General features: G+C 39.6%; 1 protein-coding gene across 2 annotated transcripts in view; it reads left to right on the forward strand.

Moving 5' to 3' along the window:
• Positions 1 to 12,892, forward strand: part of TBX18 (T-box transcription factor 18) — a 45,233-nt gene extending 32,341 nt beyond the window's left edge. The window contains exons 8-9 of one of the 2 annotated variants that reach the window (XM_064650056.1): positions 9,669 to 9,752; positions 12,443 to 12,892. In XM_064650056.1, coding sequence (XP_064506126.1) covers positions 9,669 to 9,752; positions 12,443 to 12,501 — 143 coding nt within the window. In that variant the 3' untranslated portion in view covers positions 12,502 to 12,892. Of the gene's footprint in view, positions 1 to 9,668; positions 10,773 to 12,442 lie in introns of those variants that run through there. The other variant, XM_064650055.1, reaches the window with a different exon arrangement.
• The last annotated feature ends 6,507 nt before the right edge of the window (positions 12,893 to 19,399 follow it).

Raw genomic sequence — 19,399 nt, forward strand, 5'->3', positions numbered from 1 at the left:
ATGAATTCCTATTTGCAAATACATGGAAGTTCTGTACAAATCCTGTGAGAACACTAGAAGCTCCTAGAGACATAAGCAAAATCAGATAGAACTCATTTCTTTGTCAGTAATAACATACTTTTTCTGCTTTATGGTTAATTGAGACCTGGCTTCTGCTAACTTTCTTTTAGGGATGATTTCATAAGATGTAGATCTTCCTGTCAGGAAACACTCCTGTACTGTGTGCTTCAGTAGTTGCCATCCCATTCTTGATAGTTACACATTCTCTATGACCCTAAATAATGCCACTCTTGCATAGATTTTTATGTACTTCAGACATTAGAAAGCATTATCACAGCCTTACTCGGTGATCCTGTAGTCAAGCCATATGTATTTAACTCCTTCAGCCTTCCCTTGTGAAAAGCTTTCAGGGAGACCAGAAGAAATGGTCTCATTTCTCTCAGTGCATCAGCATCTCTGAGCAAGGATACAATAGAAAGCACATTGGCTGGGCCCTCAGCCTCTCAAAAGAAAACTGCTCTGGTGGATTTCTACTCCTGCATGACTATTTTTCTGGGTTACTCAGACCATGGGCATGGAGTAGAAGATTGCTGAAGCTTCAAAGATTACTTCTGCCAAACCAGAGAGAGTTCAGTGACCAGTATGGTGTGTGTAGGAAGATACTGACTGAGGAGATGGAGAGTAGCAAGTAGAGAGGCTTGGTGAAAGCCTGCACAACCTTGGGGTAAAGAGGTTGGGTAGTCCCATAAAGCAGCAGCACCTGGTTGCTGATGAGAACAAATCCAGTTTTCTGAGCTGACTGGTTTTTCTTTTCTGTTCATGAAAAGTATGTAGTTTTCATGATCTCACACTCTGAAGCTAACCCAGTCAACTTTTCAGAATAGGTTTAATATCTTTTGTTGTATTTGAGGTCATAGGGCTTTGCTGCAGCTGCAGCACAGCCAAATAATCTGGACCTGTTGCAGGAGTTACTAGTCAGAGCTCTGATTTGTGTCAGGTGTAGGTTTAAACCAGATGTGACAAGGATACTTCCTGATGTTGAAAGCTAAGGAAGGTGTCCCACATTTCCTGGGAGCTTAGCCTTGGGCAATATATACCTAAAATATATTTAAAAGGTGGACGATAAAAAAGTGACATTAGAAAGAGAGTTATAATTCATCTAATAAACAGAAACATCCCATACCATGGTTGTGGTTGTGTCTAGTGCTGATTTTTTTATATTTTATGTAAGGCTTGCTTTATGTCCAGGATTAGCTTTTCAACATCCAGGAGTGATAAGGGCTTTTGAAGGGTTGTAGGTAGCAAGCCATAAGATAAAGCCAAAGAGCAGCTACTAGATTTCTTTGCATTAAAGCAAATATAGCTACCTGAGAAACCTGAGAAAGACAGTGTCCTAGAGACAGACACTGACACAGAAGCCTGATTTGGATATTTGCATCTTTTAAAAAGGTGGAGGTTAGACTAAGACACCTTCATGGTCAAGAGAGAATGAGGAGACTGAAGGGATATTTACAATATAAATCATGAATAAATGGAAACTGGAGCTCATGATAGCTCAACTTGGCTAGGCTTGCCTTTCAGCTCTGGCAGCCCTCAGCGTGGAGTGAACAGGTAAGGACACACCACAGATACTCATTTTGACCTGCCAGGGAGACGTTTCAACCAGAGTGTTTCACACTATTTTGTCATCAGGATTTATGCCTATAGGTCCTGAGGGGACCTCACAGATCCTCATTTTTGCATTGACAACAGTGTTTCAGTATAAAATAGTCAGTGACTAAGAATACTTAGATGGACACTTTCATTGTGACAGTTAACAGGATTTTTTTCACATTGATACGTTAGACTTTTTTTAAAGCTGTTCAGGCCACTCAGTATTCACTAAGGGTACAATACTGTTTCCCTAAATGTTAACAAAAAGGAAGAAACGTGTGAAATACCTATATGTTGCTGCCTGCTTCTTAGAAACTCAGAATACACCCTGCATATGTAAAAGCGCAGCACAGCTCTCTTCAATAAGCAAAACGACAACACATGTATTTAAATATCAGAGCCTGAATGGAGTCTGCTTCTTTTCCCACACCTCTGTAAAATCAAAGTTTGAAACCCTGTAGGAGCTCTTTTAAAATATCCTGGCTTCCTTGCTGCAGACCATATGTTTTTTTCAAAAACCAGGACTGCAAACTCAAATAATTGCATGACTTGCATTCTATCACTGTGGATTGTGCTCTACTGGCTTCAACTGGCACGGTTTGGTAGCTGTTACAGATGCCACAATTCATTGCTTTGAAGTCTGCACATTAAAAAAACGGGGGGGGGGGGGGGGGGAGGGGAGAAGGGAAAAAAAAAGGTTTCAAAAGATTGCCTGACTTTCTGTTATGAATAAGTTGACATTTTGCAACATCTGTCACAGTCACTGCCACTTCAGCTTCCTTCCTCTGCTCAAGCTTATGAGTTTTATGTTAATACTGGAGCAGCTGTGGATGGTGTGGCCTCACCTTGAATATTGTGTGCAGTTTTGGTCACCACGATATAAGATATTAAGCTCTTAGAGAGTGTCCAAAGGAGGGTAACAAAGATGGTGAAGGGCCTTGAAGAGAAGCTGTGTGACAAGCAGCTGAGGTCACTTGGTCTGTTCAGCCTGGAAAAGAGGAGACTGAGGAGAGACCTCATTTCAGTTACAACTTCCTCATGAGGAGAAGAGGAGGGGCAGACACTGATCTCTTCTCTGTGGTGACCGGTGACAGGACCTGAGAGAATGGCCTGAAGTTGCGTCAGGGTTGGATATTAGAAGAAAGTTCTTCACCCAGAGGGTGGTTGGGTACTGGAACAGGCTCCCCAAGGAAGTCGTCACAGCACCAAGCCTGACGGAGTTCAAGAAATGTTTGGATGATACTTTTGGGCACAGGGTGTGACTCTCATGGATGGTCCTGTGCAGGGCCAGGAGTTGGACTTGATGATCCTTGTGGATCCCTTCCAACTCAGAATATTTTGTGATTCTATGATTTTTGCTACGAGTGAGGTGCAACAGAGTGATAAGTGCAGGTAACTCCTTTCGTTGAGAATCAGGCCTCTAGGTGCTGCTCTGTTCCTGCTGACATGAAGTAGGGGGCACAGAAGGCATGTATTTTGCAGTAATACCTGTCTGGAAGAAGAAAATTGTCATTACAATAGTCTGCAATTGTCTGTCCTTGTGAAAGAGGCTCAGATCATTCCTGAGGAGCCTACAGGTAGCCCAACCACCTCGCAGCACTGCTCAGACATCTTCCCCTTCTTGTCTACTGCTCTGCACAAGGTGTTATGGACAGCTGTGTCTTGAGTCACTGGGGTACAGTGAACCTTCTCCTTTTCTTGCTGTTTGGAGCCTCAGGGCAGTGAATTCATGCTCTGCTCCGCCCATCATCATGACTAGCTCAAGTATGACTGTCAGAGGAAATAAGCCTTCCCTGTACTGTTTCTTTGGTTATTAATTTTCATATTCCTAGATGCAATCTGTGTAACCTCATTCGGCTGTTAATGAGGACTGAGAGAGAAAAACTTGTCCCAGGTGGACTTATCAGCTTGTTTTAATTAGTTTTTGAAAATAAATATTGCCAACAGGACAAAGCAGTGCTATCAGTGATAAGATTAAGCTTTGACTAATTAAGCACTTGAACACTAAGAAACAGCATCTTCACTTTGGCAACTTCAGCTGGCTGCTTGGAGAATTTGCAATGTGATATCATTTTGCATGCAGTACAATTTCCCCATTAGAAAAGTGACACCAACCCCTCCTTGGCATGTACTAGCAGGGTTCCTCGCATAGTGCTTGTGCCTGGGGAGGTGCCCTGGCCTTCTGCAGGGTCCTGGCTATGTCGAACTTTGTCTCTTCCATTCAGACTCCAAATGGAATAATTCCATCTGGGCTGTTTTCAGGTTTGAATTTGGGGGCTGGAATTCATCGCCTCGGAGGCTGCTTCCCCCAATTCACTGGTGTGTTCGATCACAAGCATCTGTAATCCCTGTGATCCATTTCACCCTGCTTGCCTTTCTCACGGAGGATGGGAAGAGAAATGGTCTGACTCCATAGAAGCACGTAACACTGCCTATGACCCTGCTTAAAAGCCAGAAGAAGGTGTCCTTGAAGTTATTAAGAGAAACTATGTGACAGCTCTTTACACTATTATTTTAAGTATCAGCTTCAACTTCCTTGTTAATTTCCAATATATTTTTGGTTTGGTTTTGTTTTATTTGCTAATAATATTTTGAACACTATGCTCATCTTTTTTAGCTGAGGTGGTGCTACTGAGGTGGATTCAGCCCCCCTCCTCTGCTGATATTGTTGGTCTGCTTTATAGAACATGGGAAAAAGGTCAGGGGAAACATAATTAAAATGCCAGCACATGAGCAGATTTTGTCCACATGTTCTTAAGATCTTGAGATCTTGTTGTTCTCGGGTTTGCTGTTTCTAGGCACCAGGTGTTAAGACCAAGCTATGTTAAAAGGGTTTCATATTAAAAAAGTATATTTGATGTGGTATATTATTAGCTGCCAGTGCTGCTGTCTTATCCCAACAAGGTAAAATGGAAAATTTTTTGCATAGCACTGCACTTTGTAGTCTTTTGCAATGTGAAGCATCTAGGTCTTGAGAAAGTGAATGCATCTCAGCAGATACTGCTTTGTCTCTCCCTTGTGTCAGCCATGATCTGGGATGGTTTCAAAATCTTTGCCACTTGAAATCCAATTGATCTGAAACTTGCCCAGAAAACTGTCAGCCTTGTTGCTTATTTTTCTTTAACATGCTGTTCATTATTTCCATATACCTTCCCCCACAAATGAAAAGTGGCAAAAAAAGGATGCAAAGGACTTTAAAAAACCCCAGATTTCTAATTGTTGATGATTTACAATATTTGTAAACAATTAGACTCCAATGAACACAGAGATTTCTTTTTTTTTATTTTGATGATTAACGTTGTGATGAAAAATATTTTGAAGCTTTGAGATACTGATGTTTGAAAAAATTAATTAGAACCATGCTGTGTTTTTCATAAGGATATGATTGTCTATCATGGTGCTTGCAAAAGTTCAGATTTAAAATTCAAAAACATTCCTCCAGGATCCCATGTTTAACTAATAATAAATAGAAGAGGCAAGCATAAAAGAAGAAGTTGTTAGAGGTAGAAGGGAACATTTTTCTCAAGTAAAATACTTGAGCAGAAACCACCTTTTTCTCCTGCTTCTGCCCTTTTTAGTTAACAAGATGCCTAAACTAGAGATCAAAGTGACACACAAAAGTGATTCTCTGAACAAGCAAGATTAAGGATCAGCTCACCACTGTTGTTATCTCCTGCACCTTCTAGGATACCTCCAGGGGCAGAATTTGGGGTAGGGGGAGGGGCAAGGCTGGAATGAGGATGGAACAATGTTGAAATAGAGTGAAATGTGACTATATCATGCATGCATGAATATGCCATGCTAGGGTCCTGTCATTTTTTACCATGGAAGCTCTACTAAGGAGGCAGCCTGGGAACTATGAACTGAGCAGCCACCATTTGTCAAAGACTGGGGTCTGTGCATATACACACATTTTATTCATGTTCTTTATAGATAGCTACAATACATGAACTGGTTGTCAAGTTGCAACTTCATAGCCCATGGCAGAAACTTGGAATTTCTGGGTTTCCATTCCTCTTTTTCACGTAAAGAAGACATGTAAAGCAGGTCAGATCAATTACTTTCTACAAGGACTATATGCTCTCCTGGAATTACAAAGGGCACCTAAGAAGCCCAACTCAGATGTAGGAAGTTGTTCAGTGGGATGAACCTTATCTAAAATCACTACGTTAATTATTCTGTGTATATATATATATATACACACATACATACATACAAGCCCTGCCCTTGCACACAGTAACTGCTTGTCATTTGTCCAAGATTTGCTCCTTCCAACCTTGTGGTTTCTTTGGAAAAGGAAGTGCTTTTCTATCAGTGCTTTGCAAGGTGCTATCTCTTGGACAGAGTGACATTTATACCTGTGCCTGGAGCAACAAGCCCTAAACTTTGCTGGGGTGAACATGAGCCCTTTCTATTTCTCTTCCCAAAGTGACACTTAGGAACATTTTGCTCTCGGTGCTGGATGTGCACAACTGTCTGTTCAGAAATCTAAAACATTAATGTTTTGAACATCAGCTGTGGCCTAATTTTTCTGGCACTGTAAAACAACACTGGCAACAGAACTTAGCTGTCTCTGTTCTTAAACCAGGCCTTGACTAGAGCTGCTACACTGTGACTTTTTACAGACCAGAGTGCAGAGGAGATCAGTAATTTCAGCAAAGTTAAAATCCCTTTCCTTTGTCCAAGACCTCAGAGAGATTTAGTATAACTAAGAATGACATGTGGACCAGACTCTCCCCCTCTTTCCTGCCTTTTTTTTTAGCATAAAATTGAGCTGTACTGACACAAAATTGTGTTGTTATCAATATAATGGTAGTGAACATTAAGTGGGTAGTTGTTATTTCAGTCCTTGTAAGTCATTAACAGTAAACTAGACCGGTATATTTACTTATCTATGCTGAAATAAACACAGTGCAGCAGTTGTGACTCATAGTTGAGACTGAAGTGAAACTTCCAGTTACAGCTCCCGCTTTTATACCTAATTATAATGTTCTTAATCTTATACCAACTTGGCTTGGCTGAAACATTGTACTTGCACTCATTGAGAAAAGCATTCATGGTTTTTCAGTCATGAGTAATGTAGACATTTCTATTTCATACCAATAGCCACACAATCTTGCCTTCATATTATATATATATAGTGTTTACATATGTATCTTGTTATTTTATATGAGTACATATTTACACATACATATACAGACATAAACTGATAAGGAAAAATATTTTAGCATTAGACTTTCAAAGAATTATGAAGTTAGAACAGAGTGAAAGGTTCACAGTGAAACTTAAAACTTTACTAGCTATAAGATTTCATTACTAACACAAAACTCAGTCCAATACTTTGCTCAGCCCAGGGTCAACTTATTTTTAGCAGGAGGGATAGTCTTATAGTTAAAATATAAGGTAAGGTTTGAATTTCCACACAAAAACTTTGCATTGCCGAGTAGCTCCTAAAAAAAAAAAAAAAAAAAAAAAAGAAAAAAGAAAAGGAATGAGGTCTGTATATTGGCAAGAATGAAACTTTGCTAAATTCAGTGCCACAGCTTTGGATTTGCCTTGATCTGTGTATATGTTTGCTTCTTCACATGTTTTCTTCCACCACACAATATCACTGCTTTATCCTTCTACTGACATTGCAGGGGCAAAGTGGGTGTGAAATAACTCATCCATGCACTAGCCAGAAGTATTTCTTTAGATACAGATGTTGGTGTGGTTACATTCTGTGTCCTCCCTCCTTTCCCATGTGAGTGTATTCGTGCCAATGAGAAGGTTTTCAGAGAAGGAGGGGTGTTAATGCACACGGAGTTGCTCCAAGTTCCTGAATAACCATCTTGGAAACAGTTCTACAATTTCAGGAGTTGTCTTCTCAGTCAGGAAGCAGGAATGCTTCCTATTTTAGTCAGCCAGCGGGCCCAAGGTGTCAATGAAGAGAAAAAATATCTTGTAATAGTAGTCACAGCACACAGTTAACATGAGCAAATCTCACAACCAGCATTCATTTACATGATCATTTGCTGAAGGGATCAATTCTGAATAAGAAATTAATTTCTAATCTTTATTTGTAAGCGGGGTGTATTTTCTAGGTATCCAGAAACATAAAGTGGATATAAACAAAGTAGGTCTTAGAAAGATGAAAAACAGGAAAAGGTAAAGCAGGTGGGTTTTTCCCTAGTAATTGCTTAACATTCTTCACTAAATAATTTATAGTTATAAAACAAGATATCTTGAGCTAATAAAACAACATAGAAGTTGATGATTTTGCCGATAGATCTTATATGTGAGATTCTAGGTTGAGAAGGGAGAATGAGTCAGTATTTGTCAGACAATAAGGATTCAAAACATTCATCATCAGGAATTAGGTTCTTGCCTCTCTGAAGCTATGACACAGGCTGTGACATTTTCCTCAAAAGATTTTTGAAAAATACATGCACTCATTGCAATTTTACACCTGCCCTCAGTTCCCTCCCTTCCATGTTGGGGAAAACAATACTTTGTGAGCAGAGACATTTTAAAATCCTTTTATGGAAAGACCATTGTGCCCAGTATTGTGCTAATATTTTCTTAATCCAAGCAGATGTTTAAACAAAATTGTAAGACTGCAGCATCTGTGACTGCTGGGAATCGTCCTGCTCCAAGGCAGAATCAGGGAAAGTTGCCATAAGGAATTATTCCTCCTGAAAATGAAGCATAGATTTGGAGGTGACAGACTACCCCTGAGGAGATACAAGGAACCCCTGAGGAAGTTCTTTTCTTTGGCACTTGGCTTTATATGAACTAGAAGCCCCCCTGGGTCTTCTGCAATTTTTCCAATGGGTGGAAAACACAGATAACATTTAGGAAAGCAATTTTTGACTGCCAAAACTGCAGTGCCTGTCAGTTTTGCATCCAAGCAGAACTGATGAAAATCCAAATATTTGTGGATTTTGCTTCAGATGCAAATATTTAGTATAGCTTCAATCCCAAATTGAAGTCCCAATGGAATTTTGATTAGAACTCCTGATATTCGTACCTCAGTGTTTTCCTCATCTCAAATAATATCAAGCTGAATATTTCTTAATAATGTTCTGAGTGTATATACATGTCAAAAATATTTTAGCTTAGTACATGTTCATAACATGGTATGTGTGTTTTCAAAGCTGACTTCAGTGAGGATTTTTATGCAGGGTGTGTGTTTATGTCCAAAATAACAAGCAGAAAATTTGCCAGGAGGTATCATTCAAACAACCAAACACACACTTCTTGGCCTTGGGTCAATCGTGCTATCAATTGCCTTACACAAAATCAGACTCTAGAAAATCACAGCTTAAAACAACAGTCAAGCTTGTGACGATGTTTGGATTAGCAGAAAGGATATTGCTGAGGCTGAATAAGTATCACTGCCTTCTGTCAGCTAAGTAGACACAGAAGAAATGGCAGAGCTGATCACTGGAAGGAGAATGATGTGTAAAGTGGTCTCGGTTTTAAAAAGATGTCTCAGATTCTGTTCAATATACTCAGTGGTTACAGATACAAGTTTTCATATTAGTTCTTTGAAGCATGCAGATCAGGAAGGTTCAGCTGTTTTGTCCTTGAAAATCCAGAAAACTTTCAGCAAGGTTTCCTCACCAATGCCTGCTAGGGAAACTAAGCTGCCATGGGATGAGAACCAAAACTCTGACATGCTCTATCTGACTAAAAGATAGGAAAGAAAAGGTTAGGAACGAAAGGTGGAGGGAAGTCAAGAGTGAAATCCTGCAGGATCTGTGTTCTGGCCTGTGCTGTTCAACATGTTCATAAGTGATATGGAAAAAGGAGTGAATAATGAGGTGACAAGGTACACTGATGATAATAAGTTATTTAGGGTGGTAAGGACAAGGGCCTCTTCACAGTTGAAGAAGGACCTGACAAGATAAAGTAACCGAGTAAACAGAAGATATTTGATGTCAGTAAATGTAAAATAATGCATAAAAGAAAAAGCAATTCTAGTTTTACCTATTCGGTGATGGGCCTCAAGGTCTGTTTCCACTGTCTTTCAGAAATGAGATCCTTGCACACTTCCATGGAGACACCATCCCAATGCGCAGAAGCAGTGAAGAAAATAAATCAGAAGTTAGGAACTGGTAGGAAACAGAGGACAAAAAGTACTTACGATTATGCCAGCATAGAGCCTGTGGTGGTGGTGTCTGGAGCAGTGCATGCAGTTCTGGCCTCTGCATTCACAAGGATGTAACAGAGCTGGGAAAAGGTCTAGTGAAGGAGAGTTGTCAAAGTAGGGCACAGCTTCTGTAAGAAGTGACTGAGGAGAGCATGAGACAACTGACAAGAGATACGGTACTGCCCTCTAAAATCATGCTTCTCCTATAGAAGACAAATAGATACCCACTGCAACACAAAGCCAGTTAAAACAATGAGACCTTATATGGAACTAATGGGTGGCAAGTATGAAAGAAAAAAAGGGGATATTTCTTCAATAAGTTGATGGTAAACTGTGGAACACCTTGCGACTGAATAATTTGGATGCTAGTTGTTACATGGGTTGAAAAACCTAGACAAAAAAAGGAAATAAATAAAACCCTACTGAAGATATCCAAATAAACAAAAAAAGCCGTTTCAGATTAGAATACTCCCTAAACTACAAGTAACTGGTGACTCAGGTTGTATTTTGAGGAAATATTACTGCAGACCTGACCTGTTCTTGCTGCCTTCCCTAGACATCTGCTACTGACATTCTTGGAGACAGGACCACTGGTGTGGCTCAGCCAAACTACACTTAGATTCTTGTGTTTGTGACTCAAGATCTGTGTTAGCTGTTTTACACTTCAGTGGACAAATGAACCTTTAATTAGGAAATGTAAAAATGCTTCCCAGCTCCCCAAACCAATAAACCCCCAAGTGTTTCTGGTAAATTCTTGTATAACTAGCTGAATAATCATTCACAATCAGAAAGGAGTTTGATGGTCACAAATGTTTCCTTGGCCATTTCAATTTTACGTGGAAACCCGAAGGTGACTAGTGTGAATCCTTCCCTCTATGCTCAATATACTCATCTTTGTATTTCTCTTCTCCATCAAATCACTACAGTGTTTTTAATCCTGCCTTTGGAAAAGCCACAGGAATATATCCATGGGGCACTGTAAAAACTTTTGTTTCTTTCCATTTGCTGCTTTTTACTAAAATAAACTCATATGTCAAACTTTTGTGATACATGGTTTAGTCACATCATAGAAAGCTACATTAAGGCATTAGTCAGGCAATATTCCTTATCCAGTCTTTCTACAAGCCTTCCCCCTTTAGGAAAAGAACTTGACCTGGCAATCACAGAGCACACAGGAATGACTCATTATGTCAGTCCTGGAGATTGTACAACAAACAGGAATAGCATCGCTGCCATCAATCCTGAAAAAATAAGAAATTCAGAGTTGTTGAAATGACAGACATGAATACTGTTCTTGCAGAAGAGATAATAATGCTACCAACCAGAAAGAAGAGCAGCAAGAGCAACTGTTGCTAAACACAAGGGGATTTTTGACAGGCTGTGATGATAAGGAGATTGCAGCTGGCAGGCAGACAGGACGCATCCCTGCAGAACATCTTCAAGTCAGGGGATGCCTGTTAGCCAAAGTGCCTGCAAAGGAATAGTGTGATGTGAAACAGGAGTGAAAGATAGAACTCATGTGGCAGAAACCATCATTAGGGATGGAAATTTTAAAAAGTAACTCAGCCTTGTGCCACTATGACTCCTGTACTTGAGCTTTTCCTGGTCAAAGTTGACTGCTGCAGCAGAATCTGTTTCCAACATTCCTAACTGTGCTGTCAATCACAGAACAACTCAAAAGTTTTTAGGAAATCCTGGTTTATGGAGCTCTACTCCACCAGTTGTAATTTTACTGTCATCAATGGGAGACATTTGTACTTACTATTTTTTCAGCTGCAAAAGCTTTTTGTTGTAGAAAAAAAAATAATCCAATACCATTTTCTTTGGGTTGATGCTTAGAGAAAAAATGAATTATTTTGACTTTTCCTTCTGTCTTAAAATGAGAAAGTAATTTGAAGACCTTAGTATCTTTCAGTATAAGAAAGAAAGAGAGAGAGAAGGGAAAGAAATACTCTACCACCAGTAACTACTTCCTTCTCTGTTCTAACAATAATTATGTAAGTTCTAGAAAATGTGTTAACTCATATTTCCCTACAGGTCTGTCTCTCTAGCTTGTCAGAAAGAATTTACAGGTTTGCTTAATTATGAAGAACATATCTCCAGTAAGGGAAAGATACAAATATACAGACTTCTTCGAAGACTGTAAGGTCAAGAAAAACAATTGCAAAGACAGAAACCTCATTGATCATTGCCATAACTGGTGTGATAAAGGTTTTATTCCAGGAAATTTTAATCGAAGGCTGGATATTTAGATAGAACACAAGTTAGATTCAATGTCACCTTTTGAGCTCCAGGCAAGAATTTGGTCAGGAAAGTCCTGTATCACTGAGGACCTGAAGAGCAGTGTCCCTTTTATAAGTAAAGAAAGGTAGAACTCCTAAAGAGAATCACATTTATGACTAAGAGTTGGTGCTGGCAGAATCAGCTATTAAATGGGCTTTTTGGGAAGGGGTCACTTTGAGCCGATGTTCAGGGGTCTCAGACAGTGTGAACAGCCATCTGAAGCCCATGCTTTTAAAAGCCCTTGGTAGTAGCTTGAGTACTACTCCTTAGGCCAGAATTCAGGTTCCAAATAAGAAACTCCATCTTGGTGCCAATTCTTTTCTGTTTCAGAGAACAGCTCAGCCCGTCAGTACCTGATCTGCTCTTTTTCAGACATCACAAGGGCAACCTTCTGTGCACACACAGACATCAGCTTAATCAAACTGAAATGATGAACTTCCTGAAGGCATAGGAAATGAGAGCCTTGATTGTCTTTCCTACAGAGTCCCCATAAGACAGTCAAGGAGATGAGATGGTAACAAGTCTGAGACTGTTCTCCTTGAGGGCTTCTCCTTATTCTACCAACAACATGTCCTGAAGTGTGTTTTTACATTCCAACTGCCACATAGCAACACCAGGGACTAATATGTAATGAATTTACAATGATAATAATTTCAAATTTTGCATTTCAAGATCCAATAGGGGACTATAGTGACTTATATATGGTCCTAAATTCTGTCTCTCTGGTTTGGTAATCTGTGCAAGGGGAATTTACTGAGATGTGATCTGTTCTATACTGAAGAATATCTGGTTAGAATAAACCCCACCACAACTGGTTTTAGATATCTGTTCTCCTTACCTCTCTTCAAGAAGTCTTGAAGATAGGGAAACTGGGAATATATTGCAAAATTCTTGCCTTGAAAAACATAACATTTAGAGCAAATTTATCTGAAGAGGTCATTGGAGATGCCACAGAGCTTTTCTGATAGGAGCTTCTTGGATTCCCAGACATTAACTCTTTTTACTTCAGCATTTATCAGTAATTGAATCCTCCATAACTCCTAGAAGTTTATTCTTCCACTTACCATCCAAAAAATAATAATAAAAAGTAAACTGTTCAGAAGAACATTATGACATAGGCTTCCTGCCATCACAGCTATGTGCTAGCTTCAGCAGAGCTGCTGGCTGTTGCACTTAAAGCATGCTGACATTTGCTGGTGCCTCTGTGAACAACTGGCATGATTTGTGATCTGCTCTTTGGGCAGGTGAATGGCAGGAAAATGCAGGCAGTGCACTTAGCTGGCGGGCACCTGTCCTTGCAATCCAAATCCCTGGCTGATATAAGAGAGACAGTGTATTGCCATTTCTGCTCTCTTGGCTGCTGCTACCACCACCTTCTTAGTTATTTATTTTTAGCTGAGAACGAAAGTGGCAAAGCAAGTTACTCAGCAGATTCACATATAGTTTGGTATCAGACAGTTTCTTTGAGTTTGTCATGTTCGATATCAATTGTGGATTGCTATCTTGCAGCATAAAGAAAGAAAGAAGGAAGGAAGGAAGTGGGGAAGGGAGGGAGGGAAGGAAGAAGGGAGCGAAGAAATGGAGGGAAGGAAGGAAATTCAGAGGATATTAGCAGCAACACCACCAGGTTCTGAGTCTCTGTACAGTTACACTAATGGATAAGGAAAATACATTTACATTTCATTTACATTTCATTCATATTCAGTGTACATGACTGTAGAATGTAGTAATTTGTTTCCAGCAGGTTATTTTGCATGTAATTGCCATCCTTGGACAGAACTTTTCATGTGTGGAAATCAAAAACCAAAACCAAAGAAAGAGAGGAGAAACAGAAAAAGATATGGACGTGTGCCCTGCCGAGCTTCTTTGCTTGTGCTTTCTTTAGAGCTCATCAAGATGAAGAGGAGACTGAGTCATGTTCCTGCAAATCTGCGAAGTGTTGAATTCACTGAATCTGGATCAAATTTTGGGATTCTATGTGTCATGAGGTGATTGAAGCTTCCAAACATTGGATTAGCTTCAGAGTTTCAAAGCATGAAATACAGAAGTATGCCTAGTCATATTAGGAACGAGTTTTTAAGGACAAACTGAAAGTACGCAACAGCAGAACTCTTGCTGGGAAGGGAGTCACTATTTCCTCTTTACTGTTGTGGTGCGAGCCCTGAAATGGTTGAAGTCTCTGGGCGTAGGAAGCTTGCTATTGACATCTATTGATGAAGAGGAGAAAAGCAGCTCAGACTGGCCTGAAAGCACCACACATCAGAGGACGGATAGGGCTGGGAGCCCTCTGTGAGCATCTGTGGGTGAACAAAGGGAAACAATTAAACCAGCCTAAACTTATTTTCATCTCTTTTTTCATGGGCTCATTTGCTAAAAGAGCTTCTGGGTAGGGATCTATTCTGAGAATCAGTTTTACTTCATAAGAATTAAAGGTCAGATCATAAAAATCTGCAATTTACAGTTAGCTATATGAATATACTGATTTGTCCCATATGCCATTCAGTTTTTATCTTCTTTAAGTCACAAGCTCTTATCCTAAAATGTTATACAATATAGTTGCACTAGTTTGCCTTTTTCTACCAGAAATACAAATCATTTAATAATCACCATTGTGATTCCACAGCACTTACAGTGTTGTCTTGTAACGGCTATGTATATACATAAATCCCAGCTTTCATTGTGTGTACACACTGCAAGACCAGGGAATCATTTTCACATGTAATTATTTGCTATAGTTCCCTCATTACTGTCTAAGCGTGGTTTTAGTTCATTTGCCAATTTTTTAGCTTTTCAAGAAGAAATATAGGCAGGAACTGCCATCAGGTTCCCATTTCTGGTGTTTCAGTTTGCCTTATGTCATAAAACGCTTTGATACACATAAATATGTTTTCACATGCATGCAAAGACTTGTTTTCAAAGTACAACATGATCCCATGGACAAGGAAAACTGCCTGAACATGCTTCCAAACACGGTTCCAATGCAATCCTGATGAGTTTGTCTGCAGCTCTTCATAGAGTTCACTCTTCTGAAAAGTTCACTCTTCTGAAAGTTAGCCCTAACTTTCTTGAAATGAACAAACAAATCCCAACAACAACAGTAAAACCAAGCTTGAATGTATTAAACAGCTATTTAAACTGTTAAACAATATGGGCTTTCTTGTGCATCAGCAGGGAGCTAAGCTTTCCCCAACAACTCTGTGATGGATGGTGGTGCATTTGTGTCAGCTCAGCTGGCAGGTCCATGCATTTTTTTCAGTTTGTCCTAGGCTTGAAAAATTTAGGAGGGAGAAAGCAAGCTTCTCAAATCATATGAAGGAAGGCTTTGGGTTTTTTCCTTTAATTGAGCAGATCCTGAGGTAGCAGGACAGTGCACTTTCACCTAAACTCAGGATGAGTACAGACAGAAGACAAGATAAGAGATGCAGGGGGATATGTGCAATTAGCAAATCCACAAATCCAAATTAGCCAGCAGCCCAGATTGTTCCCTGACACCTCCTCCAAGTTGTTTTTTTTCTTTTCTGTATTTAATGAAGTTTTCCAGTGCTAAATAAAAAGGAATAAGTGCCAACAGCTCAACAGAAGCCTTATCTTGAAACTCTTACAGCAAATTTTGGAAAGGGTCTTAAATCTACACAAATCCTAACATGAAGACAATGGTAAGCCCCATTCATCATATCCCAGGCTTTTTCCACATTTCAGTCTTCCACCGCACACAGAGCCATGTGGTTGCTTTAGTCAGCAAAGCAAACTGCATGGACAAATTAGGATGCTAAAAGCACTAAATATTTGAATCATATCACCTCTTCTGTACTGGCAAAGTAGGGACATTCAAATACACAATTGATTGGTTTTGTATGAATCAAAATACAAATTTGATAAACACAAGCATCACATTATATTTTACCTTACCATGAAACCTTCAGACCTCCTTAAAGTCATGAGGAACTGTCCTCTCTAAGAAGTAGACATATTCCTAATAGGTGCTACAAAGAGTGCTGCACTGTGATGTAGACAGAAGTTAACAAACTCCTTACGTCCTCCTGATTCCCTCTGTGAACAACTACAGCTGTTTTTTGTATGGACAGAAATGTATTTTTCTGTCTATATGGTGTTATAACTAGACATTGAAATAGGACAAAAGCACTTAGGCCACCCATGCTCTTGGATGCAGCACTGAAATGCAAATGTCCTGTGTTTAATCCATTAGCAGAAGAAGATCACTGCCTTTTTATTAAAACTTGCAATCTGTTTCATATTAATATAAACACTGAGAAGAAAAGTATAAATTTTTAGTGAGCAGTGCTCCAAGTATACATTTGATTAAAACGATGCCTCTTTAGAGAGGTGGACTGTATTTAAATGTTTTGGATGGAACACATATTTTTTGGCAAGCCCACACGTCATCATCATGGCTGGGCTTCACGAAGGAAGATTTGGGAAGGGCTCTACCCACGTTTGTTGCAAGCGCGTTGGTGGTTAAAAAGGCTAATATGAGATAGACATGTCCAGTTGCAAAAGGCACAGCAGAAAGACTCCTTAGGTAGTGTGCTTCATTGTGTTGTTCCAGATACCCAACTTGAGTGTTGCACAGCAAGACACACAGCAAAAGTCAGCACTGGGCACTTCTTACAGGCATGCTAATATCTTCCACTTCAAGACACTATTAGGAACAGCATTTGAAAGAGGTAGTCTAGAAGGTAGACTTTGCTAAAGAAAAGCAGTAAAACCTTCTGAATAGCACAAGAAAAGAGGAATTCCTCAATATTTTTGAGGGATAAATAGAATGAAATTTTTCTTGCAACATTTTCCAATTACTTTAGTCAATCTTGAGAGGCTTCTGTTCTATTTGATTGGATGGGGCTCTGAGCAACCTGATCTAGTTGATGTTCCTGCTCATTGGAGGAGGGTTGGACTAGACCTTTAAAGGTCCCTTCAGACTCAAACCATTCTATGATTCTATGATTCTGCTTAAGAGCTAGAAGTGATAAAATATTTAGGTGGCTATGAATTAGGTGTTAGACTTTAGAGAGGAATGCAGACTCCATAGTCAGGTAGAGAAATTTTCAGTATTGTCTAGTGGGACAGAGAGATTGCAATGCTCAGTGGTTACAAGTCCCTCCCTTGAATAAGTAGACATATGGCTGTGGCCTGCAAGGAGAGTCACCTATGGCCATCTGCATACTTGGTATCCATGCACAGAGACAGTTCCCCAAACCCAATACCTTAAAAAGCAGGCAGCATCTGCCAGCCCTGCCTATCTTTTGGTGGTATTTGAGTATTACAGCCCTTGGCCATGAAGTAGAAAATTGAATGGGAGCTATAGGTACCCTGCTCAGTCTTCATGAGCTCAAATTTCCATTTCCCAGGAAAACATCCTAATCACAAATAGGAAGGTGCTGTATAAATGTGAACATCTTCTGAATGACAGGAATGGAGATTTAATCTGCTTGACTTTGGCTGCAATTCTTATATCATCGAAGCAGAGGGGAGAAATCAACCCAAAGTCCCCCACCCAGCAAGAGTCTATGCACATTGCTGGCCATATGCAGGTGCTGCTTGAGTATCTCGGGCCAGGCTGGAGCAGGAAGAAAAGACAATGCAGCTCTTCAAGGACCTCCCATAAAATCACTTCTGTCCGTGTGAGATGTCAGGATGAATTGCTGCTTGCAGTAGATTGTGCAGCTGTTCAAACTATGACTGTGCTGCCCTCTGGGTGCTTGGAACTTGTCTCTCTCTCACACTGAAAATGCCTCTGAGCAAGAAATTCCCAGATAATAGTGGTTAGATAACATGCCAAAGTAGCTGATACTATTTTTTAAAAGGTTTTATCCCTCTTCCCCTCTCTTAATCTAGTGGTTGACATCTTAGATATTGGGCTGCTTATAGCAAGGCCCATGTGGTCCTATTTTTAGAATGTACCCAGCACATTATAGGTCTGATGCAAGCCAAGTATGTTATTGTAAGTAAGTATTGGAAAAAGGTTGTTAAGAGCAATGCACTTTTGAGGTTGCCAAGCAGGCTGAGGGGACTGCTAATGGTACACAGTGGATTTGCCTCCTCCTGCCCAAATTCCTCCTTCCACATTTCAGACACTGGGAAAGTGGCCACTCCACTGAAGATACATGGTGCATGACTTCATGCCTGTGACACTTCATCAGAATGTTTATCTGCTCCCATCTCCTTCACGTTGAAAGAAAGAGGGATCACCGGCTTCTTCTTAGTAATTCTTCCTTCTCATCATCGTGGCAACTCCAGATTAATTTTCTGTGTGCCCTTTACACAGTTCCAGGCTCGGGTTAATGACACTTATTGAGGGAAGTTGCTTCAAAAATCACTTCACAAATTCAGTTCCTTTTGAATTTCCATAACAATGACCTAAAAGCTTTCTTTTCTTCAGCAAAAATTTTAGACTAATGCAAACCCTTTCTCAGTTAGGTACATCTATTTACTTATTTATTTTAAAAAGCCCTTTTCACTAAATTCTAACACTTTATCTATCAATGTACATATTGATAGATACGTTTATTGTCTATGTATCAAAAAACTTCTGAGATACAACTCTGAGTATTCATGACACAGAAGACTAATAATGATCTTTTCCAGGTCTCCCTTGCAACCTGATCACACAATTTCTATTCTTTGCTTGGATAAATTGCAGAAAGCATACCTGTGACACTTTGGAAAAGAAGCAAGAAGTTTTAACAAAAATACTTTTAATTTCTGATCCACATGTTTGTGCCTGAAGAGATTTACAGAGCTGGATACTTTCCAGTTAGCAGGGACCACCTATCTGGAAAAGGAGAGAAGAATAGAATTACCATTTACACCTCTCAGGGATATTATGTTCTAAAGTCTGCAAGATACAATAATATACTTCCAATTTTCCCTCCTATTCCAAGTTCCATTTAGAAATCAAAGGCAAAAAAAGCCAACACATTATGTTAATTTGTATTTAGAAACCTCTAACACACTTCTTTTCTCAAGTTTCATTTGTGATTTCTACCCCTACGTCTTTATTTGCTTTTTTTCGCTTCACACTTCATAGGAAGATATGCAAAGCTTTATTTGGATGGGTAACTGGTGTTGGTGATTTAAATGCGCTGGTCTCAGGACTATGTTCATTTCTATGTCTGTCTCATTTAATATCCCTTATACAAGCATTCTAAAATTTGTAAGTCTGTATATGTATAAAACATTCTGTTCTGTTTGGTTTTGTTTGCTCTAGCAATTGCAGGTGTCTGATCTACTTTTACCATGCAGATCCTGGATGAATTATTCTTATAGATTATTGTGTGAAAAACAAATGCAAAATTTGTGTAAAAGCCAGTG

Source organism: Pseudopipra pipra, chromosome 3 (assembly GCF_036250125.1).
Source record: "Pseudopipra pipra isolate bDixPip1 chromosome 3, bDixPip1.hap1, whole genome shotgun sequence".
Classification (NCBI taxonomy): domain Eukaryota; kingdom Metazoa; phylum Chordata; class Aves; order Passeriformes; family Pipridae; genus Pseudopipra; species Pseudopipra pipra.